The sequence below is a fragment of the Terrapene carolina genome, unplaced genomic scaffold (genome assembly GCF_002925995.2).
Source record: "Terrapene carolina triunguis isolate 2854851 unplaced genomic scaffold, T_m_triunguis-2.0 Scaffold189, whole genome shotgun sequence".
Lineage (NCBI taxonomy): Eukaryota > Metazoa > Chordata > Testudines > Emydidae > Terrapene > Terrapene triunguis.
Window position 1 is genome coordinate 15,186,308 of NW_020664540.1, and position 19,204 is coordinate 15,205,511.

At 42.6% G+C, this 19,204-nt stretch overlaps 1 protein-coding gene across 1 annotated transcript in view; it reads left to right on the plus strand.

The window, feature by feature from the left end:
- The window catches only part of NIN (ninein), a 103,595-nt gene that overhangs the window by 65,619 nt on the left and 18,772 nt on the right, over positions 1 to 19,204 (plus strand). Inside the window, exons 14-24 of the mRNA XM_026654192.2 lie at positions 1,946 to 2,093; positions 3,972 to 4,093; positions 5,413 to 5,936; positions 6,892 to 9,006; positions 10,345 to 10,470; positions 11,455 to 11,524; positions 12,824 to 13,039; positions 14,333 to 14,446; positions 16,116 to 16,238; positions 17,171 to 17,284; positions 18,163 to 18,309. Coding sequence (XP_026509977.1) covers positions 1,946 to 2,093; positions 3,972 to 4,093; positions 5,413 to 5,936; positions 6,892 to 9,006; positions 10,345 to 10,470; positions 11,455 to 11,524; positions 12,824 to 13,039; positions 14,333 to 14,446; positions 16,116 to 16,238; positions 17,171 to 17,284; positions 18,163 to 18,309 — 3,819 coding nt within the window. The remainder of the gene's footprint in view (positions 1 to 1,945; positions 2,094 to 3,971; positions 4,094 to 5,412; positions 5,937 to 6,891; positions 9,007 to 10,344; positions 10,471 to 11,454; positions 11,525 to 12,823; positions 13,040 to 14,332; positions 14,447 to 16,115; positions 16,239 to 17,170; positions 17,285 to 18,162; positions 18,310 to 19,204) is intronic.

Below are 19,204 nucleotides of genomic sequence, written 5' to 3' on the forward strand. Positions count from 1 at the left end.
TAAGCTAGCTTTTGACAGCAGCAGCCTCTTCTGCAGGTGCAGAGAGAATATTTTCTTCATTTCAGTTTAGTCAACTAGTTCAGTTCATTGACTAGCTCAGTGGTTCTCAAACTCTGGGCTGGGACCCCAGAGTGGGGCCAGACCCCATTTTAATGGGGCTACCAGGGCCAACATTAGACTTGCTGGGACCCAGGGCTGTAGCTGAAGCCCAAGCTCCATCCCCACCTGGGGCGGTGGGGCTCAGGCTGTGGCCCTCTCTCCCCGCACCCAGGGTCATGTAATAACTTTTTCGTCGGAAGCGGGTTGCGGTGCAATGAAGTTTGAGAACCCCATAGCTCATTCCAAGTTAAGAAACCTATTGGGAGTTAAAAAAGCAGGAAAGCTTGTTTTTTGGGTGTGTTTTTTGCTTCGAATATGTGAATAATAACTAGGTGTGAGAGGATGAGATCTATTAGTTCTAAAATCTTGAAAGACATGACCAAAAACAATCCGTTCAATTCGCTAACTACAAATAAAACTACTCCTTATGTTTAATAAATCAGTTGGTTTTAAATGCAAAACATGTTTTGATCAATTTTTCTTATGTATCCAGCATATTTAAATTTAAAATGCCGTTTTGGTGCATTTTTAGTTGATTTTAAATCTCCATTCAAATAGAGCTGGAATACTAGATGACTGTTTTCCTGCAATCCACACATTGCAGGAAAACAGTCATCTAGTAAATAAGAGATGCATCATTGATCATTTTCTAACATAATAAAAAATATAAAATTTAAGAATCTGAATAAACGTAAGTTAAGCTACACAACTGCTTAAATAAAAGTTTCTAGATCTAGTATATCCTCTGGGTTAGCAAAAGGAAGTGCCAAATGTAGCGAAAAGGCTGTGTTCAGTTGTTTTACTGATTACCAACCAGTCAGACTCAATCTTTCTTTAGGTAAATAACGAAGTACAAATGCAAAACACAATGAAAATTAAATCAAGGTTTTCTGCTTGCTGATTTAAATCATGATTTACAATGCTGTTATTTAAATCAACCCACCCTGACTCAGATTTCTTGTAATTTGTGCCCCCAAAATATCTACTCTAATTTGTCCACTTTCTAAGGACTGCTGTGGCTGCAAACATTCAAAGCAGAATGGCTGAGCTTTCTTGTTTCACAGGGAATGCCCTGGTTTTAGATGACATTTAATCCACAGCAGTACTGTCACTCTGCTACCATTCTGGGATTCCAGCAATTTGGGAGCTAAAGGCAAAACCCCTGTAGAACTAGTTACATCAACTCTGAAGGTGTTGGGGAGGATGTTGGGGGAGTGAAATTTCAGTGTTCATTTGGTGGACATTTTCCAAATGCACAGGCATTAGCGTACATGCATCCTAGCTCAGGTACTCATTTGCCCCAATAAACGCCAATGCCGTGTGCTCAGTGCGTCGTATGTGGCGCAGAGTCAGGATATCCTGTTGGCCACTGGACAAAAGTAACAGATGGTAAATGAATTAATGTGCAGTGAGGGCATCACAGCCTCTAACTTTCATATCAAGGTCACAGCAGAAGGGTGGTTCCCCTGTGAGTGATTGCAGATAGTTCACAATTACGTCTGAAAGGTTCTTATGTTGTATCCTGAGTAACAACCAATGGGAAGCAGGCCAGAATGTAGGGTATGAAAGCTTCATATGTTTCATATACAAAGTGTACGTTCAGTATAAATGTGCTGATAGCTCAGTGAGTAAACACACACCTCGGAGTTACCTGTGCGTGTTGGAACTTGGAAAAGGACAGCCATGGGTCTTGCAGATGGGAGGATAATTAGTGCTGTTCTTAGGCTACTCCAAGATTTTTGGCAAGTCGATCTCGTAAAATAAACCACTCTGAATGTCCTGTCATGTTGCAATATATCTGTTCCGGTGACTTGCTCTATTTCATTCTGGTGTGTTTTTTACTCAGGAGCTGCAAGACCAGATCGATGAACTCCAGTCTGAGCTGGAAGAGTATCATACTCAAGGCAGAATATTTAGGCCTTCTCTGGAAAGCTCGCTGCATGAGGAGTTTGACATTAAAAATGGGGGAAGCGGTGGTGTGGAGCCTGACCAAGGTAAAGGATATTTCCTCTAGGTTTGTCTTGGAGTAGGCTCTTCTGCTGTATTCTAGTGGAGGGATTACAGGGATCTCTCAGCTCTGGAAGTTTTTGTGACCAAACGGATTAAATGGGAGTTGATATTCCAGAACTAGGCACAACTTGAAACTTACTGACATAAGGAAATCCCAAATATTCAAACACTTGGAGCAGTCCCCCCCCCCGCTGGAATTATCAGCAGTCGTAGTAGGGCAGGATATTACCACAACACCAAGTCAACTGTTAATTTGTTTATGAAATCTTAAAAGCCAAATGGTGTTTATACACTTGCTCTAAGCACGTCTAAAAGCCTAAATAATAAGCTATTACAACACCCATACAGCAACACACAGCATGAGCATTTGGTCAGAATACTCACAGAAGGACTAGACCCAGGGGTACCCAAACCCGTGTGGGCAGGTCCAACTTGGTCAGGCAGGTACTAGTAACGAACCCTTTAAGAGCTCAACTTTTTATACAGACAAGTGATGTGTTTGCCAGTTGCTACCTTTAGTTAAGAACCAGTCTGGGGCAGTTTGGGGTTGACCCCTTCGCCGCTTTGAGCAGACAAGATTTTATGGCTGGGCCTGCTTTTTTGGGATGACATTGGTGTGTTAGGGGTTGCTCCTGATTCAACACAGAACAACTTTTCTTTATTGTGCAAACTAGAGGGTGCCGTTCCTGGTGATCAGAGGCGTCTCTTTCTTATCAGTCACATTTTAAGCGCAGCATTTTTACAATTTATCTTGCCACTTACATTTTTCTCCCTGTATTTTCAAAGCCTTCCCATGGCTGCTAAAACCCATTTATTTTCCTTAATCTACAAAACACATATATTTTCCTTCACTAAACTAAAGCAACATAACTTTTTTGGTACCTATCTAATCCTGCACCATCACGACCACCATCTCAGCAAGGCAACATGAGAACAGGCAGATGATGATGGACCATTTCTTTTAGCCCTGGTCTACACTGAGGGGGGATCAATCTAAGTTACGCAACTTCAGCTACGTGCATAACGTAGCTGAAGTCGACATACTTAGATCGACTTACTGTGGTGTCTTCACCGCGGTGAGTCGACTCTGCCGCTCCCCCGTCGACTCTGCCTGCGCCTCTTGCGGTGCTAGAGTTCAGGAGTTGACGGGAGAGCGCTCGGGGATTGATCGCTGCCCACCAATACAGCCAGTAGTGAAGACATACCCTTAGTGTGGTGCAGCTGCTCTACGCCAAGCTGCCAGCCGAGCCAGGTCCCAGAGCTGACCTGTCGGGTCCAGGGAGAACTGCCCCATTCCATGGTGGAACCTCTGGTGACATGAAGCTGGTGTAGCGGTTTCAGCTGTACTGGTGGAGAGGGAATGGCTCCAGTGCTCGTATGCAGCAATGATTCTTGGCTATGGCTTCAGCTGGCAGAAGTCAGATGTCTGAGGGCTGTTCAGATTGACACCAGGTGATGAGGGGTGTGCCCAATGACTCCAGGATAGGGAGAATGTAGAGGTGAGCTTCATGCAGGATTTACAACACCTCCGTCCTCCCCTTCCCCCCAAAGCTGCACTGTGGGCAGTTCAGTGAGAGCTCAGGAGTGGGGCCCCCATTCTGATATTTAACCTCAGGGGAAGTGTTGCCGCTGGAGAGCGGACAGTCACTGTGTTAAGCATTAAGACTAAAATGAAAGCTTGGCGTTGCTTCGCCCCAGGTGCCTCGGGATGGTTTGAGCCTGAGCTGGGCTGTTACAGAATCCTGCTGTAGTAACTGACATCCTTGAGTTTCAATAAAATCCAGGAGAGTAGATGGTGAGGTGCTTTGCTTGAACATCTGGTCACTTGGGGCTTCAAGAAAACACACGCTTTTTTTTTTTAGGGCTTGGTTCTGAGGATTGCAATCCGCTAAATATGAGCATAGAAGCAGAAATGGTCATTGAACGAATGAAGGAACAACACCACAAGGAGCTACAGCATCTGAAACAGGAGCTCAAAGACACAGTAAGCTATCTTCATTCACAAATAAAGCCTCGGAAATTCCCTCACCTCTTCGTGGGTCCCTTGGGAGGGGCGTGGCCTTGGCTGTTCCTTTTCTTGCTGCCATTTGACCTGCCACCCCCAGCGGTCTGTCTGGGTTGGCCTCTAATCTCTCTCCTCCGTCCAGCACAAGTGCAGCGCTCACCCCCTGTGGTTGGGAGGGCAGGACACCTCCTGAGGCTGCAGCATCACAGCCACCTACCAGCAAGTAGAAAATAGTCACGCCTTCCTGCTGTACACTTGGACTCTTGGTCTGTAGGGAGCAGGAAACTTGAGTGGTGCCCCCAAATTAGTCACCTGAGTAGTTGAAGCAATTGGAACAATTGTTAATTTGAAAAGCTGTTGGATGGAAAGTAGATAAAAGTGAAGTTTAAGCAGCCTGGCAATGTTAACCTGTGGTAGCGTGGGGGTTTTCAGACTATCTCCTTAGCCCACCTTCCCAGCTGAAAATATACCTAGTTTGCGTCCATACATGACTACAGTACAACTCTGTAAAAGAGAATCTCAGCGCTTGTCTACGTTACCTGCTGGATCGACGAGCAGCAATCGATCCAGCGGGGGTTGATTTATTGTGTCTAGTATAGATGCTATAAATCGACTGCCGAGCGCTCTCCCGTCGACTCCGGTACTCCACCAGGGTGAAAGGCGCAGCCGTCGACTTACAGCAGTGAAGACACTACGATAAGTAGATCTAAGTACATCGACTTCAGCTACGCTATTCACGTAGCTGAAGTTGCGTATCTCAGATCGATTCCCTTCCCTCCCAGTGTAGACCAGGACTCAGACACAGTGAGTTTGTAATTTAAGAAAACTGATGACCCCCACAATTGGGCATAGGGGAGAGAGACAATAGTTTGCTGCTTCTGGAAATCAGTTTTTCCTTGAAGAGCAGATCTTTTCTTTTGCATGGCTTAATATATTTACTTTCTTGGTGAATCAACAATGAAAAGCTTAACTGAAGGATTTTGAAAGCGTGGCTGACTAAAGTTAAAACAGGACCACAAACTCTGGTCTAGACGTACCCTTCCTGACGCGTGAAAATCAGTTGAGACCCTGCACATTGTCTACGCTTTCTTTTGTTGGTGTCACAAAAGCATGTAACATGAATTTCATTTGTATATGTGTAAATATTATCCTTGCCACGTTAAGAAATCAAGCTGAGTGCTCTAGCATTCCTATTCTGCTTCTGTGGGGAAAGGCAGTTTAAGACACTAATGTGCAAATGAGAATATTGCTCCTCTGTAAGCTAGAAAAAAAACAATTGCATTTTTCTTTTAACACAGATGAGCCATTATGAAAAACTAGTTGAGACCAAGGCCCATTGTGAAAAGGAGCAAGAAAATGTGGCGAAGAAATATAATGAAGAGAGGCAAACCATGGAAAAGCAAATAAGTGCCCTTAAAAACCAAATTGAAGCACTCCAGGGAGAGACCGCGATGCTCAAAGAGGAACGAGAAAGGATTGACTGTAAACATAATGAGGAGAGAAACGACTTACAGATGAGCTTTGATAAGGAAAAGGCTAATCTCCAAGAACTGCTGAAGCTAGGACATGAGGAAGAGCTCCGGGTTAGGCTGGAGCAGGTACAAGAGAGCTTTAACCGAGAGCGGGAGGAGCTGGTTCAGAATGGTATTTGGATGGAAGAAAAGATGAGAGCTCTGGTGCAGACCCTGCAAGAAGAAAAGGGGGAGGTAGAACGTGGTTTCCATGAGCAGCTGAAAAGCCTGACAGAAAAGCATGCTGTTGAGAGGGAAGAGCTACAACACAAATTGCTGGAAAAACACCAACAGGAACTTCAAGAAGAAAGGTGAGACAGCACTGCTTGGGCTATCTGCTAGGCAGGTTCGCTGAACTGAACTAGTTCAGAAGTTATTCCTGATCTTCAATCTGTTTTGACTCTCTTCTTTAAAGTTCTAATAGTATAAACTATACTAGAAGAACTGTTTTTATTGTTAAATGTGAATCTGTTGGTACCCAAAAGCCTCTTCTTCTGTTTTTTAGACTGGATGCTTAATATTACTGGTTTCAGTTCGACTTCAGATAAATATAGATATAAAATCAAACCAGTTAATAGGCCCTAAAGCACAGTTAATTGGTAAATCCCATTCAGTGTCCATGCCCTTTACATTCTTTGTGTCTTTATTGAAAGACTTTTTAAAATTACTGCTTGGGTTCTCAAACCCAAGAGCTAAATCTCTGGCCCTGAACCTGAAAGTTGATCAGTGCAAAGAGACCCCCTTGCTCTCATGTGAAGCATCATTGAGAGGGTTCCACTCACGTGAATCAGCTGGCACCTATTTTTGGTAAGTTTCAGAGTAGCAGCCGTGTTAGTCTGTATCCGCAAAAAGAACAGGAGTACTTGTGGCACCTTAGAGACTAACAAATTTATTAGAGCATAAGCTTTCGTGGGCTACAGCCCACTTCTTCAGATGCATATATGCCCACGAAAGCTTATGCTCTAATAAATTTGTTAGTCTCTAAGGTGCCACAAGTACTCCTGTTCTATTTTTGGTAAGACTGCCTCTGAGAATACTGCATGAGTTATGTTCTTTGCCAGGCAAGTAGATTTTTTTGAATCCCAGCAGGTTGTCTCTTTCAAATGTAACTCTGGGTCTCAAAAGAAAAATCCAACTATTGAATATATTGGTCTGAAACGTGATTAAATGTGTAAATTTCAGTTGTTTCGTTAAATAGTTTGAAAACAGACATATTTTCCGGAATTGGCAGAGGTTTTAGTAATGTGTTATGTTGACCATATTTAGGGAAAAAATGGAAACTGAGTATAACAGAAGAACATCTCAAACAGAAACTCAGTTTTCTGTCGACAGACACACAATTGTGAACAAGTATGAAGAAGCACTACGAAATCTTGAAGAACGCTACCAACGAGAACTGCAAGAACTCGCCGAACAACAGCGTGAGGAGAAATCTCAGTGGGAATTTGAAAAGGATGAAATCATCCAGGAATGCGCTGAAGCCCAAGAGCAACTGAAGGAAACGCTGGAGAGCAAAAAGGCCATTTTTTTTGTCCTAACACAGGAGAAAGAACTCCTAGAGAAGAATTTCAAGGAACATGTGAACAAGCTAACGTGTGAAAAGGAGCAGCTCCAGAAAGAGCTGCAGGACCTGAGAAATGCTGCTGAAAAACAAGAGGATGAGTTGCATAATAAAATACTGCAGCAACAAAATGATCATGAAAGAGAGCTAAAAGACAGAGAAGAACAAATGTCTGTGGTAGAGGAAAAAAGGAAGCTGGTTAGCCAAAGGCTTGAAGTGCTTGAGACTGCATATGAAGAAGAGAAATACAAACTGAATTCCAAACTTCTTGCTTTAGAGGGTTTAAACAAAGAGACCCACGAGAGAGCAGAAAAAGAGAATGCACAGATGAGTTTGGAAATCGTAAAGCTTCAAGAAAAAATAAAGAATTTGCAGCAGGAAACACTTGACTTTTCCAAACTGCAGAATGATTACAATGCCTTGGCAGATGAATATGCAGAAGGGAAGAGCAAGGTTTCAGCGCTGTCTGGCATGCAACAATTGGAAGAGGATGGAGAGGTTCTTATAAACCTACAGAAGGTTCACGAGCAGGCTGTGAAGGAAAATGTGAAAATGGCTTCTGAGATTGTCAGGTTACAGCGGAGGTTACAGAGGCTGGAGCAAGAGCCAAGGAAACTTTCCAGTTTTGACCAATCAAATTCTGAGATGGAAGAATCTCAGGTGCAAGACAGGATAGAGCAAATTGAGGGTAATGTTCTCAAAAACCTGCAAGATGGTTGTAAAGAGACAGATCATGGAGCAAACTTTCTTGTTCTTTCATTGTTGGAGGCTAAAACTAAGGAGCTTGAAGAAATGGTTGAGGCTTACTCCAGTCTAGAGAAGATGTATGAAGACACTAAGGTAGAGAACCATGCCCTGAAAATACAGATTGGTCAGCTTCTGGAAAATCTAATGGTATTGGAAGCAGAATATAATGAAGCTAATGACAAGAAGCAAGATCAGGCTTCCAAAGTGTCTGTGCTGGAAATGAAACAGACAGAGCTTGAGAAAATCTTTGAGGCGGTTCCCAAGTTGAAGATGTTCTATGAAGACATTAAAAGAGAGAACGGATGTTTTCGGGAAGATAGCAAGGTGGCAAAAATAACATCTGATCATGCTACAGACCATAAAGAGCTTTGTTATGAAGTTTCTAGGCTACAGACTGAACTAAAGAAGGCTGAGGAAATAACTGAAGCTTCTCTTCAACTTGAGAAGGTCTGTGGAGCAACTAAAGAGAATGGAGAACTGAACAATCTAGTACTTCACCTTTGGAAAAAGATTGAAGAGCTAGAAGAAAGATTGAGGGCACAATCTACACTTCGATTACAGGAAGAAATCCAGCTAGAAACCAAGGGCCTGAAATCTGAAATGATAAAGTTGTTTGAACAAAATAAAAAACTTGAAGAGGATGTACCAAGACTTACAAGTCTGCAGCACAGGTTAGAAGAAAGTAATCAAGAAAGTGTCCAACTCAGGCAAGAAAAAACACAGCTCCTGGAAGAAGTTAAGGAACTGGAAGATGCCCGTGACCAATATGCACAGGAAAAGATAGAGCTGCACAGTGAGAACTTAAGACTGCAGTGCAGACTTGGACAACTGGAAGAACGTACTTTAACGTTTGAAGTCCTGCAAGACAAACATGACCAATGTGCGACCACGATAAAAGACCTGGCAACGGAGAAAAGAGCACTACAAGAGCTGAGCAGGAAGCTGAAAGAGAGAGTTACCTCTCTGGTTAAGCAAAAAGACATGCATTCTCAAGAAGAAAAAGAGTTGAATTCAACGATACATGATTTGCAAAGCACATGTAGTGAGCTGCAGCAAAAAGTTGAACTCCTGAGGTAATGTACACTTTAAAAAAATTGGGACATATTTGTGCTCCCCCCAAAATCTAACTCTGCTGCTTGCTGTGCTTAGAAAACTAACCTGCTAGCATTCATTGACTGGCATGTAACTGCTACTGACTGACTTATGCTTGCGGCACATTAACAAGTAGATTAACCTTGAGTAGAAGACAATGCCTTGGATTCTAATGACTAGTAAGAAAACTACTTTAATGTGGATTATGAAAGTTTTGTAGGTTAATTTTAATCTTCTGTGCAGTTATGTAAGTGATGATATTCTAAAAGCAGTGATGGTAAAGCAAGAGTAATTTGTCAACTGTTCAGTGTGATTGTATGTATTTATTCTTGCAGAGTGTATTTTAGTTGGTAAGTCTCAATGAAACAAACATTTTAATGTGAAAGAACATTACTCTAATTTCTTTGGAGTGCTTTTAACTTTCATACTAATAATCTCTCCACTTCTCTTGCCTTAGTTCTTGGCCTGTAACTCAGGGTACTAACGGAGCTGCAATTTTCTAAAATGTTAAAGTTAACACTAAACAATCTTAGTAATTTTCTCAAAATAGGAGTACTTAAATCCTTCAGAATCCATTAAGTATATGATATGGTAAATACCAGCATAACTAAGAACTCATAGCTCATAATAAATTACCTTCATTTTTGTTGAAATTTAGCAGTTAAAGAATTCATTCTCTTGAGATTACACAAAGTGGTTACAAATGGCTGTTAACTTTTTATTAAATTCTTATGGGAAGCCTGGAATGACCCTTTCAAGTGTTCCATCATGTCTAGATCCTGATTTTTAAAAGCACCTACTCTAAAATCGCAAACGAGAAAAGACAGGTCAAATTCTGCTACTTCTCATGCTGGTATTCCCATTGTATTGAACTGCTGTTCCTGAAACAGATGGTCTAATACATTACAATATGCAAAGTGCGGCAAAACAATTGCTTTCAAACTGTCTGAACTATTACGTTGTCTTCAAATCACATTACAAACAAAAAGTTCTATAAAATTATACACTGAGATTTTTACTGGATTACAGAGGTGTAATTTAAGTTTGCAATCACATTTCAGTGTAACACTTTTTTTTTATTCAATTTGTACATGAAATTAAAACAGCACCTATGCAATGCTCTGGGAGGTGCTCCTGGTAAGCATTACATAAAAGCCATGTAAATTCATCCATATGATATTTATCAACGGGAAGTTCTGCTGTTTCAGTTGTCAGAAGTAATTTGCCTTTTGTAATGAGAATGTTTGTTTTCTACCAGTGGAGCTGGAAGAGGTACAAGAACATCAGTGTGTTTCAACTGTCTTGTCTCTATACTGTAGATGTGAGGCTGAGAAGCTCAGAGAAGAAAATGCTATTCTGAAGAATGAAATAACCCTGTTAAATGAGGAAGGTAGTGTTTCTAACCTGAAACTAAGGGAGCTAAATGGATCTCGAGAAGAAATGTGGTAAGAATACGAAGTGGCATATGCATGTGCTTCCTGGTTTTAACTGCAGTGCAAACAAGAAAAACGGCACCCTTGTTGCTGTTATGGGATGTAGAAAGTCAGTCTCAAAGTTCTCTAGCTTGTTATATGCCTTTAAAATGACAGTGATTCTTTCCAGTGACAGCACTTATTCGCTGTAGAGTTTTGGCAGCATATGAGCTCATACCAGCCTCTGCTTGCTCTGTACGTTGCCAGATGGGGAAAGGGTACTTCTCTCACCAGAGAAGCACATCACCTACTAAATGATCTACTGAGCATATGTACTAATGCTGCCCTTCCCCTTGCTTAGCAGCAGAAACAGCCACCCTTAGTGCACTTGAGAAGGCAGGTGGAGGAGCTGCCTGCCGATGTGGTCCACAGGCCAAGCATGCTGCAGCTGCTCACATTGCTTAGCAACCATGTCTACCTGCTTGCAGTGGTCCTGTTGCTTCTGATGTGCAAAAATGATGTGCCCAAAGACATTTACCATGAAAAAGGAGGGGGAGGGGAAAGGAGCATTTGAATGCCTTGACTTCCATCTCTCTCCTGAAGGACTGTCAAACATGTGGTCCTTGGATTGCCAGAGCCTTTCAGAAAAGAAGAGGAAGTATTTCTTGGACCATGTGCATCAGTCCCTGAGGAAAGACAGGGAAAGCGAGCACTGACTGTGCCTATGTGAAAACAGCAGTTCCCTGTCTTAAGAACATAAGAATGGCCATACCAAAGGTCCGTCTAGCCCAGTATCCTGTCTTCCGACAGTGGCCCAATGCCAGGTGCTGCAGAAGGAACGAACAGAACAGGCAGTTGTTGAGTGATCCATCCCCTGCCATTCTACTACTAACCAGGAATTTTTCAGCCATGACCATTTCGGATGGACAGATGGTGCATTTTGAAACAGTTCTAGCACATAGCACATCTGAAAAAACCAACTGTTAACCATACTTTTGTTCAATGTCCATTATTTAGGCAAAAAATAGAGGCTATAAGAAAGGAGAAGGTGGCTGTGCAGAAGGTGGCGGACAACTTGAGAAAACAGGTATGTAGACTGAGGCTTCCTCCTAAATCTCTTATGTAAAGAGACATTCGGTGCGTAAGGTAATTTCTGCCCCGTAGTTTAAATGTCATGAAGGCAAGAGGAGATGCACCTTGCATACATTAAAAAATTCAAAGATATTCTAAAATAACCGTAGGTTCTCCTTCACTGGTCAGTATTGATTAAAGGTTTCCTTGACATATTGTATTAGAGGTAATTGCACACTTTCATTACCTAGGTACTTAGAGTAGTTTTCAGACTTTTTAAGGTGTTTTCTGTGTTATTCAACCTGGAAAGACTTCCTAATGAAAATACATACTTATATCAGTGCAACGTCTTCGCGTAGGGGTGTCCCTGAGTGACATGTTCTACACCCCTAACTCTCTGTGTAGATAGACCTCTGTCGATGGGAGGGCTTCTCCCATTCACCTAACTACTGCCTCTCAGGGAAATGGAGCAGCTCGCCCATTGGCATAGGTAACCTCTTCACTAAATGCTTCTGCAGCGCAGCAAGAGTAGACAAGTCCTTAATTTTAACAAATGTCTTTCTTTGTCTCCCTGGTGGGTACTGCTCTGTAGCACCCAATGGGAGATCTTAGTTGTATTTCCAAGGCTGGCCCCTCTTCCCAGATCAGTTGGGCATAGGAATGCTGCCAGTGCTGGATATTTCACCCCCAGATATGCATTAGATTTACTTGCATCAATTACAGGCTCTAAAAATTTTAAGTGGAGTTCTGTACAGTCCTCACGAAGTTCTGTACAGTCCTCACAGGTGAAGAGTAGTAGGTTTAAAAACAAAAACTCAACAGGGTTTTTTGTTTTTTTTTAAAGTTGGTGCCCCTTTTTTTTATTTTGCCTAGAAAATGCTGCTTGCTCACGGTAATTATCTTGTGGATGAGACTCCTATACCCCTCAAAACGTATGTCCTCATGGCAAAAGAGGGACTGATGAGTAGAGATTTGTCAGGCACGGCAAACTATCATGAAAGTGAACTGCGTTAGAACGTGGCGCTGTTTGGCTTGGCTTAAAATTTCTTCCTAGAATGATTGAACAAGACAGATTACAATGAGAGCAAATAAACATGTATGTTACTGGCGTTCTGACTGGTTTAGGTAGAATACTGCTCTTGGGAAAGCACAGCAGCGTAAGTAGGTCATGCCATCATATTACGAATTAGAATCTGGATAGGAACCATTCCCTTTATATGAAAGAGATACTGTACTGTGTATCTTATTCCTTAACCTATTATTCAGTGCAGGAGAGATTTTATTTAGTCATTCTGATACTTCCTGTTTTAATCAGGTATCAGATTTGAAAGCCAGGAACCAGCAGCTCGACTTTGAAAATGCAGAACTTAGTCAAAAGAATTCAAAAAACCAAGCAGACGTGCAGGATCTTAATCAACGGCTGGCAAGAATCCTCAGGCAAAAAGAAAAGGAAGTGGGGAAGTGTACACTGGAAGAATCGGAAAGGGAGAGATCCAAGCTGAAAGAGGAACTGGAAAACTGTCAAGTTAAGGTACGGCATAATACAGACGCTCCCCAAGTTACGTAAACCTGACGTACGCAAATCCGAGCTGACAGAAAAAGTTCCGTAAGCTAGAAATAGGAGGGTTTTTTTTTTTTTTTTTTGCGTAATGGTCGGAGATACGTTTCCGACTTACGTAAAATTCAAGTTATGCAAGGCATTCCGGAACGGAACACTTGCATAAGTCGTGGAGCGTCTGCACTGTTTCATGGTTAATGGTGTGACACTACTGGATTTTGGGAATGAACGCTATTGCATAGGCACCCCCATGAAACTAGCAACAATGCTCTCGATCTCTTAACAGGGCATAGTCTTTCAAAACTGTTCTTTAAATCCCATCTGCAAACATGGGTGTTGGTAGAAGTGGAGATGGGGAGGGAAACTGAGCCGGAGGGTCTGCTCTTCGGCAGTGGTTAAAAGGGGGATTGGGAAGCAGGTAGAAGAGTGCAATTCCATTTTCAAAACTAATCCTAGGGAATGCTAAGAGATCGTGGCTCTCTTGTTTTCACCAAGTTCTAACATAGGTATTTTGCTAGAGCCACTATGGCCTAGAGCAGTGGTGGGCAAACTTTTTGGCCCAAGGGCCACATCTGGGTATGGAAATTGCATGGCAGGCCATGAATGCTCATTGGGGGTTGGGGTATGGGAGGGGGTGCGGGCTCTGGGGTGGGGTTGAGGATGAGGGGTTGGGGGTGCAGGAGGGTGCTCCAGGCTGGGACCAAGGGTTTGGAGGGTGGGAGGAGGATCAGGGCTGGGGCAGGGGGTTGGGGTATGGGAAGAGGTCAGAGATGCAGGCTCCGGGCAGCGCTTACCTCAAGCAGCTCCCGGAAGCAGTGGCATGTTCCCCCTCCAGCTCCTACGCAGAGGCGCGGCAGGACAGCTCTGCGCACTGCCACGTCCACATTGGTTCCTGGCCAATGGGAGCTGCAGGGACCGCACTTGGGGCGGGGCAATGTGCGGAGCCCCCGGCTGCCCCTACACGTAGGAGCCAGAGGGGGGTCATGCCGCTGCTTTGGGGAGCCGTGTGGAGCCACAGCATGCGTGGAGCGGGGTAAGCCCCCAACCCTGCTCCCCGGTGGGAGCTCAAGGGCCGGATTAAAACATCTGAAGGGCTGGATGTGGCCCCCAGGCTGTAGTTTGCCCCTCCCTGGCCTAGAGTTTGCCCTGTGCCGTTGCGCAGACTGTCTCCTGGATTGGTCTTTTGTGTGATCTTGAATTTTTCCATTAAGATGGCGTTCCAGTTCAGTTAGCGTTTCATTTTTTTTTTTTTTTTACTTTCCCCAGTCATCAACTCTGGTGTCTTCTTTGGAGACCGAGCTGTCTAAAATCAAGGTTCAAAATCGTTTACTGGAGGAGGAAAACCACCTCCTCAGACAGGAACTGGAGAAGACCAAACAGGTAAAGACGTTCCCTGATCTAGTCCAGACTGTGCAGATGGTGAATTTATACAGCTGGCAGGATGGTTGCTCTTAGCATTTATATTCTGCTCTCCTGACTGTGTTTGAGGTAATTAGCTTGTTTGTACAGGAAGGCAATGACAAAAGAGGAATGCAAATATCCTTGCAACAATGTCCCAGTGTGCACACGGCTGTTCATAAATTTGCTCTGAAGGCTGTAAAGACTGTTTTCCCCTTAGTCTTCCACCAGATGTTCCAAAGCAATGGGCTTTGGGAGCCCTGTCTTGACAATGAATGGGTAGAAAGTAATATTAAAAAATACGGCATTTTATCCAGTTGTGATTCTGTAGCAGCTGGTCGTATCCACATGGTCTCCCAGTTGAGGATTAGTCAGTTCCAGGATGCCCTCTACAGGAGACTTTTGATTGCTGCACCAATTGATGCCTTATCCCTAGAAGGCTTCAGTAGATGTAAATTTTACTGGACGTGTTGGTATGATAATTTCATTTAAATAAACAGTCACATTCGAGCCAATGGAATCATGCTTAACATATTGTAATCTCAAATCCCTGGAACTAAAGTTGCCATCAGGGTCAGATTATTAACCCTTTTCATCTGGGCTCCATGAACTCAATTTCATCCTCTTGCATAACTGCAAAATGCATCCTCTTTAAGACCAAGTGGCTCTTTGCACTCCCAGGCAGTCCCTCCCCTGTCTACACTGCTGTTTTTAGCGGTGTCGTGTCCCGCAGCGCTCCTGGAGTCTTACTCTGCCACAGGGAGCATTTTTAGCTTGTGTTTGTGGTTTTGTAAAGGCCATTGTGCTTGGGTTTTTCACTTTTTAGAAATATCAGGAGCATAAGCCCCTGCTCTACCATGGTTTTGCTGGAGAACTTCTGGGAACTCTCCAGAATGTTTCGTCTCCAACCCATTAGTTGAAGGTTGGAGGGTGTTGAATCTTTAACAAAGGCTTCCTTTATCCTAAGCCAGGGGTAGGCAACCTATGGCACGCGTGCCAAAGGCAGCACGCGAGCTGATTTTCAGTGGCACTCACACTGCCCGGGTCCTGGCCACCAGTTCGGGGGGCTCTGCATTTTAATTTAATTTTAAATGAAGCTTCTTAAACATTTTAAAAACCTTATTTACTTTACATACAATAGTTTAGTTATCTATTATAGACTTATAGTAAGATACCTTCTAAAAAGGTTAAAATGTATGACTGGCGCACGAAACCTTAAATTACAGTGACTAAATGAAGACTCGGCACACCGCTACTGAAAGGTTGCCAACCCCTGTCCTAAGCATTAGTCAAAGTTACATGAGCATTAACAAAAGCAAAACAGAGTTTTAAACAACCTGACTAAAAATGCTGTCCCCTCTCAATTGTTATACTTTCACTCTGTTTGCTGTTGTGATGTCTTGCTTTTAGCATACGGGCGGAGCAGTTTTCAGAAAGACATGAAAAAACAGTTTGTTGAAATTAACTGTTGCTTTCACTTAAACCGAGGCAGGGACTGTATTTTTAAATATATTTGTACTGTGCCAAGCATGAAGAGACCCTGATCCCTATAGAAATAGCTGTCTAAAATGTTTGTGAATAAAGTCATAAACAGCAGCAGAAATGCTACTTGATATGATGACAAGATCTGAGGGATTTCTGTCTCCCACAGCTGCCCAGATGTCCTGATCTCTCTGACTTCCAGAATGAAATTTCTAGTGTAATAACTAAAAATGAAAAGCTGCTGAAAGAAAAAGAAGCCCTCAGCGAGGAACTAAACAGATGTGTTGATAAGGTAATAAGAACTGCAAACGCTTACCCATATCCCAAACCACTTGCTGTATCCAGCTCTAATTCCTATACAGTACATTACTCTGTGAAATAACTTAGCTATTTTTTTCCCTCTTACAGTTATGCCAGACAGATGTGTCTGGTACTATTTCATTTTTTATAGCTGGGCCTCCATATGCTCTGCATTGTTTGGAATTTGCTGCAGAATCAAATTGTAGCAAATTTGTGCTCCAGAGTCTAAGCTTTCATTTTAAAAAAATGTGGGTTTCTAGAGCTTGGGGTTCGTCTATGTGCAAACTTTGCACTGGTTTAATTGAAGGTTTGATTTAAAATCTTTTTCGTTAAATCAGTGTAAAAGGCTAGGTGGGTGCTCTCATTTTGGGTTAAATCGGGCTTCTTATGATTTAGTTTGAGCTTTTTGATACACAAGCTGCAAAGGAAATAACTAATTCAATTATAATTCACACTGTGTTATTTTGGTGCAAATCTGAGTGAACACTCTTACATTCTGGATTGAGTGTCCTATATCCGTTTAATTTCAACATTTTTTTTTTCCATACCAGGAACCCAGGGACCTTGATGCAGAGCTCAGGTCCAGTTCAGCCTGGAGTACACCCAACCTTAATTGTACCATGGACTTTAGTAGATGTAATAAAACCACCAGTCAAAAAGGCAGCCGGCAATTGTATTTTCACTGTAACCTGCGCCTTTCTTTTCTAAACTGGTGGCTTAGAACTCAAGCAGTGTATCTAGCATGCAAATTGTATATATTCTTGTTCGTTCCTTGCTATACTACACTTTCTTTATCTGAAACCCCATGCAGCTCAACTCTCATCAACGTCAACATGAGCTGGAGAGAGAAATCCCCGGCAATATTTTGCTTACAGACTAGTGGTACGTTGTCATTCTATATATTCTTCCTTGCTCTCATTTCAGGTAGCTAAAGTGAACTTCTTAGAGAATGTTATTGCCAGCTTGAAGCAGGAGCAAAAGTCCTGGGAACAACAAAGTCAGACCCTGAAAACGCAGCTCACAGTCTCCCAAGAAAAGGTACAGTAATGTCTTTTGTTTTGATCCTTCTGAAGCATTGACATTTTTGTTAGCCCCTTGGACCAGGCAGGAGTTCGTACCAAATAGTCCTCTTGTCCTTTGTACAAAGGTGATATGCAATTCATACCTGGGACATTTTGAGGCGCTCCTTTAGTGAATTTATCATAGGGGCGAGTGAACATGTAACATGCGATGGGTAAATTTCTCCCTGGGGGGATAGCTGTGGTTTCACTTCTACTGTTAGATTCCCCTTTGCTTACGCCTGCTTCCCAGTTTCCCGGTATACTGTAAAGAGAGATTCTGCACTAGCTAGTACTAAACACCACAACCCTCTCCTCTCCTGCTGCTGCCTCTCTTCTCCCAGCTGGCCTGCCGGGGGAGGAAAGGAGAAGAGGCGGCTTGCTTGGCTGACAGCAGTTGTGGTACCATAGTTGCCCTGGATTGCCAGGAGTAACCTCAGCAGAAATCCTTCACATTTCCTCCTTGAGCAGGAAAGTATTACGGGAGGGGAAGGCAGATGCATGAGTGTTGCATTCAGTGTGTTATGTGGCTGGTAACTTGAAATGGCAGCTCAAGTCATCTGGCATCTTTCTGGAATAGCTGAGAGAATTATGATTTTTCTTCTTCACCTCTTCCTTGTGTCAGGCAGAGATCCTATTCATCCCCCCATTCATTAAGGATCCTCGATGATCCTCGCTATACTCCTATTATAGGCACCTCCACAGATAAATCACTGTTGTACCAAATTTATATACTGAGTCTAAATTCACTGTAGTCAAACTGTTTGTTTTATTTTGCTTTGACCAGCAGGCAATCACTAAGAATTTCTGTTTCTTCATTGCAGCAAGTCTAAAGCTGTCCTTTCTTGTGCATTTCAGGTTCAGAGTCTAGATGAAGCTCTACAAAATATCAACCTTCAAATGTCACGGCTAAAATCAGACCTACGGGTGACCCAGCAGGAGAAGGAGGCTCTTAAACAGGAAGTAATGTCACTACACAAGCAACTGCAAAATGTCAATGATAAGGTAATTCTTCAATAGCTACCTTTACCATACTAGCATGATCTCAGAATAACTCTTACAGCTTTGTATACCCCAGCTTATTGATTACACACAAATTTCAATTAAAGGAATTGCAATTGCTGCTTTCTTTTGAAGCCAGTCAGAGTATCCTGCATATCATAATATTTTATTAATGCATAAGCACTTAAGTATTTTTGTTGGTTAAGAACATAAACAGTGGTAGAGTCTTGAGCAAGTAGCAATTACATATTTAATTGTGGACATCTTGGGAATAATGGAAATCTAGCTCCCTTCCCCACTTTGTTTCTTAAGAGAGAGACCCCAATAAAGCTGTAAAAAGATAGGGATCACAGAAGGCTTTTATCTGGGTACCCTCCAGCCTTGGATTTCTGTTATAAAGGCCTATAAAGAACAGCACCTTCCTGTCAGGTTTCTTTGAGGAAGTCCAAGTAGAAGAAGGTTTAGCCAACTCTTTCTTTACTTCATCAGTCTGGCGCTTGTATTCAAAGAATACAAGAGGACAAAAGAGCATAGTTAGTTATCATCCTTCCCTTTTTGTGAAGATATTTGTTCATCATAAGTTTTAGCTGGTCCTCCATAACTGTAACCCACACTCAGATCTGTGGTAACTTGCACTTAAAATAGACTTAAAATCTAGTTATATGGGTGTTCAGGCAGGTTAAGATCAATCAGAACCTCCCGTTTAAATGATCTTTCTCGTTAAAAGGGATATTTTGACACTGCCTCAGAGTAAACTTTCCAAAAAAAAAAAAAATCTGTACAGTTATTTACACCGTTGACTAGGTATAACTACAGTCCTGTACCAGAGTGGGGCTTCAGAGACTTTTTAGACTGCAGTTGTCCTAACAAGTGGAACTAATGATTGGGAAATAGACTC